At 51.2% G+C, this 19,909-nt stretch overlaps 1 protein-coding gene across 6 annotated transcripts in view; it reads left to right on the forward strand.

Moving 5' to 3' along the window:
• Positions 1-19,909, forward strand: part of MAD1L1 (mitotic arrest deficient 1 like 1) — a 222,584-nt gene that overhangs the window by 17,946 nt on the left and 184,729 nt on the right. For all 6 annotated transcript variants that reach the window (XM_081134495.1, XM_081134493.1, XM_081134496.1 and 3 more), the window contains one exon: positions 1,507-1,568. In XM_081134495.1, the coding sequence (XP_080990621.1) occupies positions 1,507-1,568 (62 nt within the window). The remainder of the gene's footprint in view (positions 1-1,506; positions 1,569-19,909) is intronic.

Below are 19,909 nucleotides of genomic sequence, written 5' to 3' on the forward strand. Positions count from 1 at the left end.
CTGAAAGAAACATTGCCACTGTTCCTAGACTTGAAGGGGCACCTGTGCTAAGTATTTTGTCCTTGTGTCTGCTGTTGGGATCACAGGTGGCATTTGGTGGTACAGCATAGAGATGATTGTAGGATGTTAGTGCTGAAAACATCCCAGTTTTCCTCTGGGCAGATGAGACTGAGGTTCCCAGAAGCTTGCCTAGTGCTCATGAGTTTGGACCAAAACCTAGGCCTCTTGGCTTCTGACCCAGGGCCTTCCTGTCCTTCTGCGCGGCTTCCCCATGGTTGTGCTTTGTCACCTCACCTCTCTGGTTCACCAGCACAAACCATGTCACCACTCCCCAGTCGTTTCCAGAGTCTGATAAGAATGGTGCAGAGTGCTCTCCTTTTAAGAGTCCTCATACCACTGAGTCCTGTTGGGTCCTTGAGCCCTCTGTAGCTGGACAGGGACCTTAGCCCATGAGGAGGTCTATGGCCAGCTTGAGGCATCACGGGACATGGACAGAGCTCCTCTCTCAGATGCTGGCTCTTGTAGGAACTTAGCCTGAAAAGACAGCTCTGGAGCTGAGCAGTTTCTTCTCTGGACAAAGTTTTTTTGAAATTGGTTAAGACTTTGGCTCTAGAATCGTAATGCCTAGTTTAAAATCCTGCTGTGGATGCTTGCTGGCTATGTGACCCTGGGCAAGTTACTTAACCTCTCTGTTCACCTATATGATGAGGAATAACAGCATTGGCTGTAGTGATGAAAGTACTAACCAAGTCACGTGTGGCACTAATATGGGCTCATAAGATACTTGAGTGATGGATTGAATGTGTTCAGAACACTGTGCTGGCTCCAGGCGAAGGTGACAGGAGGCCAGAGGCACAGAGTCTGTCCTCACGGTTACATTCTAGAGGAGCAGTGAGACTTAAAGTGTTTCCTGGAGTATGGGTCAGTTAGGGGCGGGTGTGTAAAACACAAGGGCAGGCCAGCCTGTGGGCTGTGCTGGGCAGGCGTGGATGCTACCACCACCTGTTCACAAGGCTGGCTCCCTCCTGCTGTGGGGTCCTGGGGCCTGGTTGGCCATATCAGGGGGGAGGAATTTGATTCTAGGGCTTGGTTCATCTGCCCTATGGCTGGGTGTCCTGAGAGCACCTGGAAGATAGGGGTGAGAGGCAGCAGGCCCTTGTGGGCTCAGATGACTGCAGGACCGTCCGGCAGGCTGTTTTCTGCCCCACCCACAGTCCTGCTGGGCTCTTACAGAATGTACGGGACCAAGAACGAACGAGGTGCTAAGCATGCAGCATAACTTCAGCCGTTGGGGGTAACCGGTCTGCTTTGGAGCAGACCTGGAGCATTTCTGTGCTTTAGCTCAGACAAGGACGGGCTCCTCTAAGGCATGCCGTCAGCATCGCTGTGAGTGTCGTGGGGACTTGGCTTGGCATCAGTGGGTGGGAGACAGCAGGAGGGCTGTAGAGTCCTTGCAGGAGATGATGGGGCACAGTGCTCTGTGCTCTACCCTCCGTGTCTTTCCAGAGGCTGCTGGCGAAGCTGCAAAGCTGGGAGAGACTGGACCAGACCACGGGCCTGAGCATCAGGTAGGTGGAAGATGCGGGTGCCTTGGCGTCCCCCCTTTCTGTGCAGTTAGTGCCTTTGACAGAATGGGCCCTGCCTCCCCGCACCCAGCAGAGGCCCTGCAGTGGCTACTGAGTTTCTTCCTCAGGCAGCTCAGGAAATTAGCACCCTCCCTGCCCAGGTCTACGTAAAGTCATGTGGAAACGCAGGTGGGGCAGGGCGGACACTTGGGGCAGCCTCCCCAGCTCTTCCTGCCCAAGGTGGCTTAGCTCACCAAGACTGCTCACCAGTGGGCCATGGCGTGAAGTCTGCCCCCGGCAGCCTGTCCTCACAGGCCGCCCTTTGTTCTCTCTCTGTCCTGGCCCCATCCGCGTACTGCGGAGGGAATGGGCAAGCTCACTAGCATAGGATACAGGGAGTTCTCAGTGAATGACATGCTGGAAAGCAAGTCTGCATATTCACAGCCAGGGAGCGGCAGGTATTTGGCCTGCATTGTGGGGCTGTGTTAAAGGACTTTCTCTTGTACGTGCTGAGGAAGTAGTTGCTTCTGGAGGAAGTCATTCCTGTTAGGTACTTTGATGCGTGGCGGTGGACTTTTTAGGGGTAAAAAGGGAAAATGCTGTAACAGGATTGTTGTTATGCCTCCCCAGGTCCTCTGTGTCAACCTAGTGCCAGCAAGTGTGGCAGGGTGCAGAGTGGGGTAGTGGCTGGGGCTGTTGGACGGCCCTCCCGGGTGCAGAGCTGAGGGGCCAAGCTGGGCTTCTTGTGCTCTGATGGGTAGGATGGGCAGGGCGGGCATTTTTATCCCACCTGTCCTTCAGGGGCACTGCCCCTTTCTCCAGCGTTGCTCCACTGCTGCTGCCCCTGGGCCCCTGGAACCTCCTGCAGACTGCTTACCTCAGCTGCTTTGTCATTGCCTGGCTGCTCCAGTCTGGGGTGGTGGTAGAAGGTTGATCATTCTGGATTAGTCCTTGGAGCTTGGGTCATGGGCCTGTGGTGTTAAAGGGCCTTTTGTTGTTTTATATGCTTGTATGATTTTTTTAAAAATTTATTTTATTTTTTGTTTAAAATATTACAGATGTCCCTTTTTCTCCCCAATGACCCATTCCACCGCATCCCCTCCCCCTCCCTAGTCCCTCTCACCACTATTGTCCGTGTCCTTGGATTGTGCATATATGCATATAAATTCTTTGGTTACTCTCCCCCTCCACCCACCCGCCCTCCTCCATCCCTCTGACATTTGTTAGTCTCATCTATGCTTCCATGTCATTGAATCTATTCTGTTCATCAGTTTATTAAGTTCTTTAGATTCCACATATAAGTGAGATCATGTGATGTTTGTCTTTCACTGCCTGGCTTATTTCTCTTAGCATAATATTCTCCAGGTCCATCCATACTGTCCCAAAGGGTACGAGATCCTTCTTTTTTACAGCTGCATAGTATTCCATGGTGTGAATGTCCCTCAGCTTTTTTATCCACTCATCTACTGATGGACACTTGGGCTGTTTCCAGACCTTAGCTATTGTAAATTGTGCTGCTATGAACATAGGGGTGCATATATTCTTTCTGATCAGTGTTTCAGGATTCTTAGGATATATTCCTAGGAGTGGAATCACTGGGTCAAACGGCAGCTCCTTTTTTAATTTTTTGAGGAACCTCCATACTGGTTTCCATAGTGGTTACACCAGTCTGCATTCCCACCAGCAGTGTACCAGGGTTCCCCTTTCTCCACACCCTCAAAGCACATGTCATTTGTTGATTTGTTGATGGCAGCCATTCTGACAGGTGTGAAGTGATACCTCATTGTGGTTTTAATTTGCATCTTTGATGATTAGCGATGTTGAGCATTTTCTCATGTCTCTTGGCCATCCGTATGTCCTCTTTGGAGAAGTGTCTATTTAAGTCCTTTGCCCATTTCTTAATTGGGTTGTTTGTCTTCCTCTTGCTGAGTAGTATGAGTTCTTTGTACACTTTGCAAATTAGCCCCTTATCAGAAGCATCCTTAGGAAATATGTTTTCCCAGACCTTGGGTTTCCTTTGTATTTTGAGGCTGTTTTCTTTTGCTGTGCAGAAGCTTTTTTAGTTTGATGTAGTTCTATATGTTTATTTTTCTTTTGTTTCTCTTGCCCTAGGAGATGTATCAGTGAAAATTCCACTACGTGGGATGTCTGTGACTTTACTGCCTATGTTTTCTTCCAGGATTTTTATGGTTTTGTGACTTACGTTTAAGTCTTTTATCTATTTTGAGTTTATTTTTGTGTATGGTGAGAGTTGGTGGTCTAGTTTCATTTTTTTGCATGTATCCAATTTTCCCAGTCTCTATTGAAGAGACTGTCTTTACTCCATTGTATGCTCTTGCCTCCTTTGTCAAATATTAACTGACCATAATGGCGTGGGTCTATTTCTGGGGTCTCAGTTCTGTTCCATTGATCTATATGCCTGTTGTTGTACCAATACCAGGCTGTTTTGATTACAGTGGCTTTGTAATACAGTTTGATGTCTGGCAAAGTGATTCCTCCAACTCTGTTCTTCTTTCTCAAGATGGCTGAGGCTATTAGGGGTCTTTTTTGGTTCCATATAAATTTTTGAAATGTTTGTTCTAGCTCTGTGAAATATGCTGTTGGTATTTTAATAGGAATTGCATTGAATTTATAGATTGCTTTGGGTTGTATGGACATTTTAATGATGTTAATTCTTCCAATCCATGAACATGGTATATTCTTCCACTTGTTTAAATCTTCCTCTGTTTCTTTTTTCAGTGTCACGTAGTTTTCCGAGTGCAGGTCTTTTACATCCTTGGATAAGTTTATTCCTAGGTATCTTATTTTTTTAGTTGCACTGGTAAATGGTATTTTTTTTAGTTTCTGTTTCTGAAAGTTCATTGTTGGTGTATAATAATGTGTTGATTTCCGGATGTTGATTTTGTATCCAGCTACCTTGCCAAATTCGTTTATCAAATCTAGTAGTACTTTGATGGAGTCTTTAGGGTTTTCTATGTACAATATTGATGGAGTCTTTAGGGTTTTCTGTGTACAATATTGATGGAGTCTATAGGGTTTTCTGTGTACAATATTGATGGAGTCTGTAGGGTTCTATGCACAATATCATGTCATCTTCAAATAATGACAGTTTTATTTCCTCCTTTACAATTTGGATGCCTTTTATGTTTTCTTCCTGTCTGATGGCTGTGGCAAGGACTTTCAGTACTATGTTCAGTAAGAGTGGTGAAAGTGGACATCCCTGTCTTATTCCTGTTTGTAATGGAAATGGTTTTAGTTTTTGCCCGATGAGTATGATGTTGGCTGTAGGTCTGTCATATATGGCCTGTATTATGTTGAGGTATGATCCCTCTGTTCCCACTTTGCTGAGAGTTATCATCAGAAATGGGTGCTGGATTTTGTCGAATGTTTTTTTGGTATCTATTGATATGATCATGTGATTTTTGTCTTTCAATTTATTTTTGTGATGCATCACATTTATTGATTTGTGTGTTATACCAGCCTTGCAACCCCATAATAAATCCCACTTGGTTGTGGTGTATGATCTTTTTATCTGCTTGTATGATTTTAAGGCCTTAGTTTCTTAGTCGTCTTTCCTGGAGACTGGGCCCAAGTAAGGTTTGAGAACCTTACTTAAAGAGCTGTCCCGTAATTACACCGGTGGACTGCTGGTTCTGGAGCCTGCAGCTGTTCCCACTGGCATTATTGACTGCAGTTGTCCATCACTTGAAAATGCCTCTTCATTTCCCCTCTGTGTCTTTGAGTCACAGAGGACAGACAGGCTGCTGTTTCCTCTTGAACTTCACCTGCAGAACCCAGACTCACATTGGGCAGCCCCAGCAGGGCCTAAATGTCTTGTGTTTCCTCCTGTTCTCTGGGCTTATTAACTCACCAGAAAGCTTCCCTCCTGCCCCCAGGTATACTCATCAGAAGAGAAACCTCCGTGACTTCTCTCTTGTGCAGGAGATCAGAGGCCCACGTGGGCCTGACCAGACCAGCCTGCTGGAGAGTTTGAGTGCCCAGTGTGCCTCCAGCATTCAGCGTCAGTTCGAGCCAGCAGGTCCGCACACAGCGCACTGTCTCGGCCAGGCAGGCACAGGGTTCCATTGCCAGGATGGAAAGGGCAGCTGCTCCTTGATCCCTTGGTCCAGTTCTCCTGTTGCTGGGAAGGGAAAGCAGTGCTTTGCTCTTGGTGCTCATGGAGTCGAACACGACTGTGCACTCAGAACTGCCTTAACCTGCAAGACTGCCTGCCCCTCCAGAAGGGCAGGTTTTCTTCCATGTGCTCTGTGGTGGGTTGTGTCTGGGCCACTTCCAGGGCTCCTTGGGGACCTCCGCATCTCCTCACCTTTCCTGTTCCTACTGGGGCATTTGGGGTAGGCATTAACCTCTGCAACTTATGTTCCACTTAAGGGGGTACTTGTGTTGTGTAATAGGCAGTGGGTCTCAGACCTGTGCTCTGAGTGTGGCCATCACTAGAATCACCTGGGAGTTTGACACAAATGCAGACTCCTGGGCTGAACCCAGGCCCAGTGGATCAGTGCTGGACTCGAGTCTTGGAGTGACCTTGAATACTATGAGGAGGGGGCTGGCTATCTTTTTGCTACTTTGGGGGCACTTAGAGATTTCTGAGCAGAGAGTCCTTATTTATTGGCATTGAGTATGGAGGTGGGAAATGGCAGAGGGGTACAGGACACAGGGAAACGTTGGGGGCTACTTCTGTGGTGTGGGGTGTCTACATGAGGGACGTCAGAGGGGGAGACAGGCACTGTTCCTGGAGGTGTATGTTCTGAGGGTGATGCTGTCTGGGTGGTGGGAGGTGGATCTTCCAGGAGTGGTTCTCAGCTGGACACCCCTCATCACCCTCATGGGGTTCAGTGCAGCAGGGATGGCAGTGGGGCTTTCTCAGACCCTGCGAAGGTGGGTAGACGTCTGTCTAGCCTGATAGGCTCCCGTGTGTGGTGTGGTCTCCTTTATGCCTTTGTGTCCACATTTGTAAATGGAGGAACTTTTCTAGAACATGGTCTCTCAGCAGGGGCCATAGGTCTCTCTGAGAGTGTGATGAAAGTCACAGACTTTCTCCTCATGACAGTACACATTTGCATGTGGGTGCGGGTAGACACATGACTTTGCATGCTAGTTCCGGGACCCACTACCCTGAAGCGTGTTCAGCCAGCTTGAACTGATGGCAGTATGTTGGTGTCCAGGAGACACCCTGGAAGCAGAAGCTTGAGGGGCTGGAGGGCATTTTGGCCTGGCCTGTTGGGGTTGAGTCTGTTCAGCCTTTAGGTGAAGGCATTGCCATAACTTTGGGACGGAGACCACTCCTTTGGGGCACGTCACGACCCCAGGCTCTGGCCTGTGTGCTGTACCTCTGTGGGTTTTTGAGAGCTGTCACCACTAGGTGGCACCCCCCCCTTGGTGATCCTGGCTCCCAATGACCTTGGGAGCCACCTGGTCCCTGGAGCTGCACTGGGGCCCCCCCCCTGGGGATTTAGCCCCCTGGCTCCTCCTGGCCCACTGCCAATCCCCCATGGCACTTCCTTGCCAGAATCAGGTTTGGTTGCACAGGAGTGGCGGTGGTCTGCGGTCTGACAGTTCCTGCCTGCCTTTGGGTGGACAGCCAGCTCTGTTCTTTTTTTAATATGTTTTTATTGATTTGAGAGAGAGAGGAAGGGAGAGGGGGAGAGAGAGAGAGAAACATTGATCCGTTGCTTCCCGCACTCACCCAGACCCGGGATCAAACCCACAACTCAGGTATGTGCCCTGATCAGGAATTGAACTGGTGGCCTTTTGGTACGCAGGACAGTGTTTAACCAACTGAACCACGCTGACTGGGCCACCTACTCTGCTCTTGACTAGCCACTTTACTATCCTTAAACCCCAGGGGTCTGTGAGTTTTTGGTATTTAGACCCAGTGTTCTCTGCGTGGGTGCTCCTCTGTGGATGGGATGGCAGCTTCTCCTGGGTTCGTGGAGGCTCAGTGGTCTCATAGGTCCGAACAGAGATCAGTTCTAACACTTGGAGAGACCAAAACTCCCAAAGAGTCCACGAAGAAATAGGCTCAGCAGTGCAGGACAGTGGCCACTCTCTCAGTTTGGGATTCCTTATGTCCCAGGGATACTGGTGGGCGGGCGAGTTGGCTGGTGGGTAGTCACTGTAAACCTGTAGGGAAGTCCCTTTAGCCAAGCCCCTCATCTGCCAAAGAAGCTTGTCTACCCTTGGTGATGCCTAACACCTGTCTCCAGCACACAGGTCATGTGTGTCCGAGGTAGTTTGGGCCTCACACCTTGAGAGTCATGGGTGTGAGGGAATGCCGAGCATGGGCCTGTGTGCTCCGGCGGGTTCTGATGTGGGGAGGAGGGCAGGTGAGTTTGGTGTTCGGATGTCCTATCCCAGGGTTTTGAAAGGGGGCCTGAGGGATTAGCAGCAGTGTGGAGGGAGCGAAGGTGTGTGGAGAACTGTGAGGTGCTGGGCCGCGCCCCTGAGCAGTGTGGCCTGTCAGAGCAATGATTTGAAGATACTGAATGCAAGTGGGCACCAGGAGGCACATTGATGTGTCTGTGCCTACCCAGGCAGGACGTGGGGGCACTGGAGAAAAGGAATAGAGAAGCTGACAGAAAAGTAGAGGACAGTTCGCCCCTGCTCATCCTCAGAAAATCAATTAATGCAACTTACTCTTTTAGTGGAATAAAGGAGAGAACATGGTCATCTCAATAGATGCAGAAGAAGCATTTGTAAAACTACAGCATGAAATGCTGGTGGGAGATGAGTGCTCCCCCAGCACGCGGTGAGCAAGGCTGTCTGTACACACACTCCTGGGCAGTGTCGGAGGCCTGAGCCAGTGCCACGGGTAGGACAAGAAAGGAAAGGATGCAGACTGGGAAGGAAGAAATAACCTGCCTTTGTTTGGAGATGATAAAATTATTTATGCAGAAAATCCCAAAGAATAGATAAAAAGCCACTAGAACTAAGTGAATTTAGCAGGACAATATACATAAATTGGTTTAATTTCTATATTCTGGCAGCAAACCCTTGGAAGTACGTACCATTTACAATAGCATTAAAAGCATGAAGTCCTTGGGGATAAATGAACAAAATGTGTAAGATCCGTACACTGAAAACTATAAGTAGTTGCTGAGGGAAATGAAAGATACTCTAGTAATATAAGTAAATGGAGGAAGGTACCATGTTTATGGGTTGGAAGACTCAGCATTGTCAGGATGTCAGTTTGCTGAAATTGTTCCATGTATTCAGTGCAGTCCCAATTGAAGTCCCAGCAGGCTTTTTGGTAGAAATCAACAAACTGATTCTAAAATTTCTGTAGAAATGAGAAGGACCTAGAATGGCTGTAACATTTTCACAGAGAATGAGTTACAGAGCTTACAGGGGCTGATTTCAGGACACGCTGTGACTGTTTTAATTGGGACCGTGGTGACCGGGTTGGGAGAGACCTGCTCATCAGTGGGACAGAAGGGAAAGTTCAGGAACAACCCACGAATGTAGTCGATTGATGTTCGTCAGAGGTGATAAGATAATGCAGTGGGGGGGTCTTTTCAACAAACGGTGCTGAAACCTTTCAACAGCCGGTGCCCACATGCAGGGGCCTGGTCCTCGGCACAGAACTTGCCTCAGTGGGGTGCAGACCTCAGGGTGAAAACTGAAGCTTCTGGAGCTTCAGTTTGGCAGAGTTCCTGGGACACAAAGAACATGACCCATGAATGGAAAAAATGGGTAAGTTAGACTTCATCAAAATTTAAAACCTTTGCCCTCAAAAGACTTAGGGAAAATAAAAGGCAGGCTGTGGGCCAGGAGGAGACATGTGCAGTGCATACGTGTGCCTGAGGACTTGTATCTGGGGGCTGGGAGGAATTCTTTCACCTCAGTAAGAAGAGGACCAGATTTTTAAAAGTGGGCAAGAGACTTTGAACAAATAAATTTACAAAAGAAAACAGGAATGGTAAACAAGGACAGGAAAGGTGCTCTCACTATTATCATCGGAATACGAGTTAATACCGCGGCGGTGGAGCAGCCGCAGTCTCCAGGCACAGCCACTCTGGGAAGCGTGCGCCGGTTACAGTGTGACCCAGCAGGTCCGCGCCCAGGCCTTTCCCTGGGCCTCACAAAGACTCATCGGTGCGCTCCCAGTGGCTGTGCCATAGCAGCTAAGACACAGAGGTGCCGGAAACATCCGTCGGTGGGTGAGTGGCCATGTGGACCGTGGCATAGCCCTACAGTGGAATTCTGCTCAGCAGTAGAAAGGGACAGACAGCTGATGTTGCAGAAAAAGGCGAATGCATCTCTTGCTGACTGAAAGAAGGCCAGCACAATGAGTTCTTACTATACAATGCCGTTTGCTTGACATTTTAAAAATGTCAAAATTGCCATTTTCTTGTCAAAATTGACAAGAAAGCAGATGAGTGTCTCTTCAAGTCTCAGGCTGGGGTATGGTTAGGGCCGGAGGGGACACTTGCAGGTGCACTTTGACTCAGTGATGGTGGTGACTACACAGGTCTGCACCCTTGTACATGCCTCACCCCTCGGTCAAGCTGGGCCGTGAGCCACGATAGTCACTGTGGTCATGAGCTGTGATGGGAAGGAAAGGCCTCAGATGTGGCTTGGAGGAGTCAGGAGGGGATGGATGCTTTTTAAATCCTTCATTCTGGGGAGGAACCCATCTCTTGAGCTTGTCAAAGGTCCGTGGGCAGCTGAAAGAAGCCCAGGCTCCATCTTCCAGTTTGCCTGGACCTCGGGGACTGGGGGCAGTTACTGCAGGGATGGCATGTGTGGCTGCAGAAGGGCAGTCATTGCATGTGGTTGATAGAGACAGTGAAGCTAGTGCATGGCGACAGGCCTCACAGAAGAGAGATGGAAGGTGGTCTTCCCATCTCGCCTCACCGAGTGGGCCCTGTCACAGCTCCCTGGACCCTGTCACATGCTGTAGTTATGCCTGGGGGTGGCCTTCTCGGAGAATGGGTCTGAGGGCTGCCCCCAGAGGTTGGCAGCCAGCTGAGATTGCCCTCACCCCTGTCCATCCTTCTAGGCAATGCCTCGTAACTCCTGTGCGTCTTTCTGGAATGTGGGTGCACCATGAGCTTCTGTGTGTCTCTGTCGGTGCTCATTCTGTAACGTTGCTCTGCATCTTGCGTGCCCACCTGGTTTCCAACAGTGTTTCAGCAGTGGCGCTGGTGGCTGTGCTGAGTTAGGAGGGAGAGCACACGGCGTTCTGTAGTGTGGATGAGCCCTGCTGTCCCTCAGCCCCCTGCTGGGCATGTAAGTGGTTTCCAGTGGGTGTTTATTTTTTCAATAAGCAGTGCTGGATTGGTTGGATAAATTCTTAGAAGTAAAATTTCTACTCAGAAGATACCTGTCTTAGAAATTGATTGACAGTGCTTAATTGCCCCCCAGAAACATGCTTCCTCCCATCTCCATCATAGTGTGTGAGCATTGTCACCTGCTTTGGGCTGTGTGCTTTCAAAGTTTCAGAGGTTCTCAGAGTGAAGTTACCTGGAGCAGGGAGGGCAGGGCCCTCCAGTGGGTGGGCTTTTTAAAAGTATACTTAGCAATTTATACCAGTGAGGGCCTTAATCAGGGAGCATGGGATGCGTGTTGAGTCCCTCTGCTGTCAAGCCCCTAATTTCATAGAGGAACCAGCTGGCTTGTGGCAGGAATGCCTCTGTAATTGGGCTCCTTCCCTGTCCCTTTGTGCCTGGGTCTGGCCTGGTTTCAGTCAGGCTGGGGGACATAGTTATACCTGTCAGTGTGAATACAGTTTGATGGGCTCGAGGGCTGCAGAGGATGCTGGGCAGGGGAGGCTGGAAGGCAGGCGGGTTTTGCTGGCTCTGAAGCCTGCCAGCCCCTTCCCCCTGCAAACTGCTGACCATCACCTGGAGTGAAAGCTGGGCACCACCAAGTGCTGACCTGGACATTTCCCAAAAGTCTTTGTAGGCTGGCCAGATGACAACTTTGGGGACAAGCTTCCCCTGATGGGTGAGGCCAGTTAGGAGGCCAGTGAGGGGAAATGCATAATTTCCTCCTTAGAAAGGGTCTTATTGACCTTCCTGGACACTTGCATTACCCCGTTACTGTGTTGGCGATTTCTAATGACCCAGGTATTGGGTTGATCAGTACAAGAAGCGCTGTTGGTGCTTGGGAAGGTGGTGAGCTGTCAAGCATCTTGGCCCCTTTTAATTGGCCTTGGTTGGTTTTCTTTAGACGTGAAGGATGAGGGAGAAGGGTTCTACCTTTTGGGTGCTTGTGAGCCTGGCCCTTCCCTCTGGTCTTCAGGCTAACGCCTGGGCGTCTCAGCCATGTGCTTTTCTGTTGTTCATTTATTTAGTCACTCATTGGTTCTCCAGGAGCTGTTCTCACGGAGCCTGGGTCTGGAGAGGGCCTTCCACCACAGGGCTCTCCCTCAGGCCTGCGCATCTGCCAGGCGTGGCCCCCCAGGGGTATGGCGGCAGAGCCTGGGACTTTGGAACAGTTTCCAGCTCTTTACACCCTCAGGAGGCCAACAACAAGGGCAGTTATTCCTAAGCGTTCCCTGGTGTCCTTTAGACAGCAGCTCGTCCTGATGGCTCAGTCCCTGCTGCTTTCTGCCTCGGAGGTTGTGTTGGTGTTCTTCACTGGTCCTCCTCAGTCTGAAGACTTGGGGGTTGAGAGTAGGCCCTGTCCTTGAGAGCCCCTGCCCCTGTTGTCCAGGGGTTTCTTACAAACTCTGGTGAGTGAGTGAGGGTATCGTGACTGCTTTGTTTTTGTGCAGTTGTGTCTGGTTAGTGGTGGCTTGGGGTGGGGCCTCTCAGGTGGCTTGGCTGTCGTGATGAGGCCCTTGTGTTATCCACACTGTTGTGTCCTGTGGGAATTAGAAACCAAGTGTAGCAGAGCGCTCCCCGCGGGCTGTCACTCTTCAGCTGCAGCCCCACCTCGGGCTCGGGAGCAGCCCGTGTCCCACACCACAGAGGTTTCAGGTGTGAGTGCAGCGATGTTGGCCGGCCGCTGCCCACTGGCTGCAGTGGACTCGTGCAGCGAGGCGTGCAGGAGCAGCTGACGACAGGCTTGCTGCTGCCCTCTGATCCCTGCGGGTTTGTTCTGGGGGATTGGGCAGGCGGGGTTGTGTGAGACCCCATCTGACTGTGTTCTCAGAGCAAGCCATGGCTGTGGGCTTTCCGGCATTGTGGGGAATGTGACAGAGACGTGCACTCTGGGAGACACTCTGCCAGACTCCAGTAATAGCTTTGCAAAGTTGCCGGCTTCTTCCTTGCTGCCTCCAGTACTTCTCAGTGTCTGCGGGTGCTGGGTCCAGGCTTAGCTCCTTGTCCGCCCTCCTTCAAGCCCTTGGGTGAGTCTGATTCATCTGCTTCACTGGGGCAGGGGCATTGAGCTGTGTGAATGTCCATCCTGGAAGCGGCCAGCTGTCCTGTCAGGAGGTGGGTGCACTAAAAACTGCTGTCTGAGCTGGCCCCTCCTCAAGTCACAGTGTAGAGAGACTCAGGGCGGAGGGCCGGGAGGTGGTGCCGGAGGAGCAGCTGGCCTCTGGTGGATGCTGTCCCTCTGCTTTCTGTGTGGGCTTGTGGGTGGAAATCGGCTGTTTGCATTTCCTGGGGAGAGCTCCCAGGCCTGGCCATTGCCGGGGCTGGAGAGGGCGTGGCTGTCTGGCCTGTTTAGAGACTGCTGCTGCTTCTGACGCTCCGATCCTGAGGACCTGTAGTGGGGACCAGGTCTTGGCTTTGAGTCTTGTCTCTGCGCCTTCTGGCTTCTGCAGCTTTGGGCAGCTTAGACCCCGTCTTAGGAGCCCAGCATTTGAGCATGATGACCTCTGAGGACTATGCAATACATTCACAGCTGAGCATTCAGAGACATGACAGCGGGACGGGGAGGAGTCCTCCTCCTGCCCCTCCAGCCACTAGTCTCCCTTCCAGAGGCCACCAGCGTTACGGCGTTTGGTTCGTTTATCTCAGACATGTGTGCCAGGCCCCCGCACCCCAGCTGTGTGTGCACAGCGCGTAGTGCGCTTCCTGCAGCTTGCTCTGTGTGCTCTGCGCCGTCACATGACAGCAGAGCCCGGCTCTGAAGGCGCTGTGTATTTTGCTGTATGGCTGTTGCTGAGTTTGGGGCCAGTGCAGGAGACTGCCCTTACCTCTGAGTTTGGGGACTCCCCAAGGCCACCTGTGGGTCCAGTGCTTCCCTGGAAGGGCTCACAGAGCTCCCTGAGCACGCTGCACTCATGGCCGTTTGTTACGGGAGGACATGACTGTGCTGAACTTTGAGCAGAGCGAGCCTAGGTGGGCGACTGGGTAAACTGTCTTATTCCCTCTTCTTCATTTCGTGCCATCAGCTCCTCTTCTGGGGAAGTAAACCTGATTCCAGGCTGTGTGCTTTGATGACTTCTTCATTAACACCACCGAAATGAGGCCTTTTCTCAGGAAGCCTGCCTTTTATGGATCAATAGTTCTATCTCCTCTGTGGGCAGAGTGTTTTTTTGATCTCTTGCCTGCAGAACGGCCCCAAAAGCCTCTGCTAGAAGTTGTACCATGTCAGTCTGAGTTGGTGGTGGGCCTCCTGCCGAGGTCCCCAGTGTCTGTCCCATCAGACTCGTCTTGGGGATCCTGTGAGTAGAACGTGTGCTGGGGAGGCCTGGCTGAGCCTGGGCCTTACAGAGCAGTGGCTGTGCGCTGGGCGCAGCCACCCTGGCACGTGGCCCTTGCCCTCGTGGGAAGTGCATGCTCTTGAAAGTGTCACATGAAGAAGTGTGATGAGGCATCTGGGGCCAGGAGAGAGGGGCCTTTGTTGTGGGAGCTTTCAAGGGGGCCTCACCTCGGGGAAGGGGTGCTGGGTTACAGCAGGCAGGCTTCCCGGAGGACGGCATCTTGGGCTGAAATATGAAGGGTGGCGTTAAGTGGTGAAGAGAGGAGGGTTTCTGCCTAGGCTGTGGGGCAAGAGAGGAGAAGAGTACCCCAGGGCAGGAGAGGGGACACAGGCCGGGAGACGAGGAGGACAGCCAGTGTCCCATCAGCCTAAGTGGCACTGGGGCCATGCTGGGAGGTTTGTCTTCACTGATGACTGTTGAAGTGGCTTACCGGCTATGACATAGCCCGCTTCGGGACACACATCGGGCCCTGCACTTCCTGGGAGGTGGGCCGTCGACTTTCTTTGGGTCTACCTGTGTTTAGTCTGGATAGAAACCTTCCTGCCTGTTCTGTCACCTGTGTCTTTGAAGGGAGAGGTGCCAGAGGGGTCAGGGTGGGTCACAGAGAGCCAGTGAGCCCTGCTCGGGGGGAGGGTGCTGAACCTTGCACTGGTGGGGCTGTGGCAGTGACATTCCAAGACTTAGGCTTTGAGACTTGAGAGGGAAGACGATGAAGCACTAATGGGTTCTGTGTTTTTAGCAAACACCTGGTATTGGTTAGTTTCCTCTGGTAATCTTGAAAGCGCTGACTCAGCTCTCAGCCTGCAGCTCTTAGGGTTCTCTTAAATGAGGAGGATTTCCGAGGGACTGAAGTGTGCATGTGCGTGTTTGTACATGTGACTGCCAGGCCTGGGTTCAGCCTTCTTTCCACATGCTTGAAGGCCTCTGACCCGAGAAGACCCCACGGGAAGTTGGTGAGACGTGGGCTGGGCCATGGGGCACTGTGCAGCCTGTGAAAAACCCGCAGCCAACCATGGGGCCCCTGAAACGAGCAGGACTGAAAACTCCCCTTCTCTGCGAGGCTTGGGAAGCAGCCCTGACCAACCGAGGTGCAGGAAACAAGCCCCTGTCCTTCAGGCTTGGCTCTGTGATCTGATCTGGGAGTTGTGCCAAGCAGGGTGTCTGGGTGCGTGGGCGGTGGTTCGGCTTCATCAGAAAGGACTTCTTGAAATAGATGGTTGTAGAGATGAACGTTGGATGCTAGTCTCTGAAGGGGCGAGGGAGCCAGCATTTCTGAATGCTTACTGCCGTATACGGCAGCTGCGAGACAGCCCTAGTGCGCTTTATTGATGGAGGACCTGACCCTCTTGTTAGGAGGAGACCAGAGAGGAAAGGGGATAGAGGCTGGTGTCTCTTCAGAGTGGCACGGGGTCTGCAGCCAGGCCTGGCTTCTTCCCATTGCCTCATGTACCTCTTACTGACTTTTCTTTTTTCCTTTTGTTCCTATGTGAACATTTCCCGAGCATTTACAGTATGCCCGGCACTGTGCTTGGTGCTGGGGATTATTGACTTTAAACAAAGAAAGAGCCTGCTATTTTTCCAGAAAAATGGGTTTATCCAGAACAACAAAGAATTGCAATTTGGGACTTGGGGTTTCATGGTGCAAGTCCAGAAGACAGAGGACAGGAATGTTCCTTAGGAGGAAGGGGGAGTGCAGAGGGGCAGTTGTAAAGTGAGAGTCCATTGGAGGAAACGGGGAGTTGGAAGTTTAGTGACTTTTCATTGGCTGAATGGTTGCCGGGCGAGGAGAAGATCCTCCTTCCTACTGTACCCGAAGGTAGAGCCTCTTCCTGTTGAGGATGGAAGTGCCTCGCTGTCCGGGTGACTGCCCCTCCCGACGCCAGTTTGATGTGGTCTCTGTTCTCACAGGGTGGGCTACAGTAGCAGGACCTTTCGGAGTACTCTCAGACCTAGTGGAGCCAGTACCAGGTGTGTTGGGCATGGCTCCTGGAGCAGGTGGCTCTTGACCTGAGGCTGGGAGCGTGTTCCAGGCAGGGGAAGCAGCCTGTGTAAAGACACAAGCGGGAGGGACTGGGCGTGCTGAGAGATGCCACGTAGTTCCAGATGGTTCTAGGCAGAATACATGGGGCAGGGGTGGCAGAGTGGAGAAGTGGCAGGGATCAGATCCTGACGGTGTTTTGGGTCATGCTGAGGAGTTTGGACTTCATCCTGCAGGTGACAGGTGGGGCATACCCACAGCTTGTGGGCCTCTTTCTTCCCCTGAATTTACGGAGGCAGGGCCTTGGGCCTTGGATAGGCCGGTGCCCATGAGCAAAGGGTCAGAGTGTCAATCAAGTTGTAGGGGTGATCAGAGTGGATACAGGTAGTGGCTCTCCCTGCTTGAAGCCTTCAGACTTGTGAAGGTGTCTGTTCAAGGCCAGGCTCCTTCCAGTCTCTCCTTCCATTTCCTCTGTTCCCTCCTGACCCCAGTCATCTGTTGATAGAACTGTGATTTGGGGAAACAGCATTCATTATTCTTTGCACATTTATTTGAGGACCGACCATCTGCCAGACCTCAGGCTGGCTGTGGGGATATGGAGTTACATAACGCGGCTTCCGACCTCACAGTGCGTGGACAGACAGTCTTACACAGTGACAACAAAGTGGGAGCCTCTTTAGGCTGGGGAGGCTGGAGATGTTACCGCAGCATTTTCTGGGAGCATCTTACTTAGTTGGAAACAAGCCTTGGTTGTGTTTTTGCTGGGTTTGAATAATGATGGTGGGCAGATGGCCAGATGTTTTCTCTGCTCTGGACAGTGGTGGCTGATAAGAGGCTGCAGAGCTTGTTTGCTTAAGGACAGTTCCTGCTCTGAAGAGGCCTTCACCTGGCTGACAGGACAGCTCTGTTCCAGGCTGTGGTCGCCCTGGAGAACTGTTCTAGAGCTTGCAAAACCCATTCATACTCACTGTCTCACCCTCCCTCCTTCCCAGCTCTGGATGAAGCAGGGAGTTACCTCCACTTGGCAGAGGAGGGACCAGAGATTCCAAGAGGGGCTCACTGGCCAAGGTCATCTGGCGAATTTGTAGTGACCTTGTTAGATTGCTGGCACATGGTGGGCTCTACTTTCCATAAGCTTCGTCCATCTGGCTAGCCACATGGTGCCATGCAGCTGGGTCCTGCGTCTTTGTGAGCTGATCAGCCTGCTGCTGGCACTCACAGGCTTCTTTTGGGGAGTTGCCCATCCATTTAGCCTAGTAGCACGAGGCACATACACGCGTAGGAAGCCCATCAGCTGATGGCAGCTCTTTAAGGCCCGATGGCTCCCAGCTGAACTCTGGCAGGGAGGGCCTGCCAGCCTGCTGGGGCTGACCTCCGCGTGCTCGGGCTGGGCACTTTCTGTGGGCTCTTGGATTTGCTCTTCAGTGGGGGAGGCTCTACGACATAGCGTGAGACAGTAATTACTTGGGAGAGGAAGATTTAACTTCTGAGACAGCAACACAATACTATCTTGTTCGTGGAGGCGGCTGAGTTAGAAGATTAGCAATTAATTTTTTATTACGTGCAAACTACTCTTCAGTTTCATGGAACCAATCAGTCCTCCCACAGTGGGGGATGGGGCAAGTGATTTCTACCTCATAATTTTTCAGAGCACTGCTGTTTGTCTGCTTTTGAGCTGATAGGAATTGTTTATGAGTCTATGTGGAGGTCATTTAGACACAATTTTCTGTTTTCCCGCTTGCTCTCTCTGGCTTCTGCTTTTCTGTATTTCACTGCAGTTAGTTTGGGAGCATTGTTTCTTTTATTAGGATTGTGGTTACAAAATGTGGTATCGCTCATCTTTTAGAATAGGTCATTGTAGCCTACTGCTGGCTTGAGAGTAGGTTCCTTTGAGTCAAAGCTCATTTTTTAAATTGGTCTCTATGGAAAAATTAGATTTATTTTTTACTAAATTGAGAAGAGTCACTTGTAGCTGTTAGCCACTGGTATTTTGATATGGGCGTTTTTTGTTGTTTACTAGAGCTTAGCTGCGGTGTCCTAGATGGCCCAGCAGGGGTCGCTACCACACTACCTAACCTCAAGTCTTAGGGTGCAAGGACTTTCGGGAACAGACAGTGTATTTTCTCTTGTTTCATCCATTTTCTAGGCTAGATTTTGTTTTTGACTTAACAGCGTGTACCTGTGATAGGATGTACATGGGGTAAAGGCTGGCAAGTTTTTCTATAAAGTCAGGTAGTAAAAGTTAGGGCCTTATGGCCCATCAGGTCTCTGTTGCAAGCACTCAGCTCTGCCTTGTAGCATAGACCAGGGCAGCCTCCCTTTTGGCCTGATGATGGGATTCTCCCGGCTAAAACTGAGGCTGTCCAGGACACACCAGGACCCTCGGTGACCCTGTGGGAAAACTGCCACAGACAGTGTGGGAGTGAGGGGTGTGGCCGTGTCCCTGTCACACTTGATTTCTAAACTAGGTGTGTTGGCCCTGCTCCAGGGTATGGGGCCGGCCAACCAACTCAGAGCCCTGCTTTCTCTTCCCTAGTGGCTGTCTGTAAACATGGGATCCTGATGATCTCTTTCTTTCCTCATTCCTGGTTTGGGAGAATCTGGTCATAGCATGTCACCTCGTTTGAGGGCAGTGGAAGTGAACTGAGTGCTTTATTGAGTGTCTGAGTCTCGGGTTCAGCACCTGTTCTGCTGGGTTGCCATTGTACAGTGAGTCTTACTGCGGGGCCTGGAGGCATGTGAGGCTTCCTTACTCTCGAGTTAAGGAAGCAGGATGAGGCCCTTACCGATTGGCTCCCAGGTTTGAGATATGCTCATGTCTGTCTTGTCTTTTTCCTGGCAGCTGAGAGTTCTCACATAGGAACAGGTGTGAGGTCATATCTGTTCCATTTAACAGGTGTGTGTTGAGCGATTACTGCATGGCAGGCACCGAGTAGGAGATGCCATGAGAACGAGATAAGTGTGGTCCCGCACCGACACTGACAGCATTGTTGTGTTACAGTGCTGAGAGGGACAGGCTGCTGAGAGGGCCGGGCTTGGGGGTCAGAGCAGGAGTGTGGGGAACCCTTCTGGGAAGGAAGACGGTCTTTCCGTGAGGTGGTGGGCTGCCAGAGCTGGGCTGGGGCACCTTGTCTCATCCCCTGGGGGCTGGGCCAGGGAGGGAGCTGAGTGGGGCCTGGCGTCAGCTGCCTGTGCTGGAGTGGAGACTTGACATCTGTGGCTCTCCCTGCAGCCCGGTCGGCCTCAGCCCCCTTCCCTGCCTTCCTGAGGGTGTGGGCCTTGCCGCATCTCTCCTCCCAGGCTCCCGGCCTCCTGACTCGGTTGCGTCAGAGTCGTCTCTGCTGCGTGGACGGGCACCCCTCCCTCCTCACGGGGTGTTGAGCCTCAGGTCTGTCTGTACAGTAAGGCCTGCGTTGGTTTCTGTCAGACTCAGTCACGGTTTGGAGCGCTTCCATTTACTGACAACCCTTGCCAAATTAATTTTATTTAATTATCTCCCAGGGCTAAGCTTGAATACATTTTGTGTTAAATTCACAGTTTCCCCCTTTCTAAACGAAATGGACTTAATATCCTTGTTGAAATCTGATTAAAACTAAAATTGAGTTTTTTGAAGTCTGATTACTCCATGAAATGGAATTTTTAGACCTAATTATGGCTGGATTTGCATATACTTTTCAGCACCATTGAAAAGAAAGTAGAAGTAAATTTATTAATGGCATCCTCTCCTGTTGCTCCCTTGGG

Source organism: Miniopterus schreibersii (genome assembly GCF_964146895.1).
Source record: "Miniopterus schreibersii genome assembly, chromosome: 4".
In the NCBI taxonomy this organism is placed as follows: domain Eukaryota; kingdom Metazoa; phylum Chordata; class Mammalia; order Chiroptera; family Miniopteridae; genus Miniopterus; species Miniopterus schreibersii.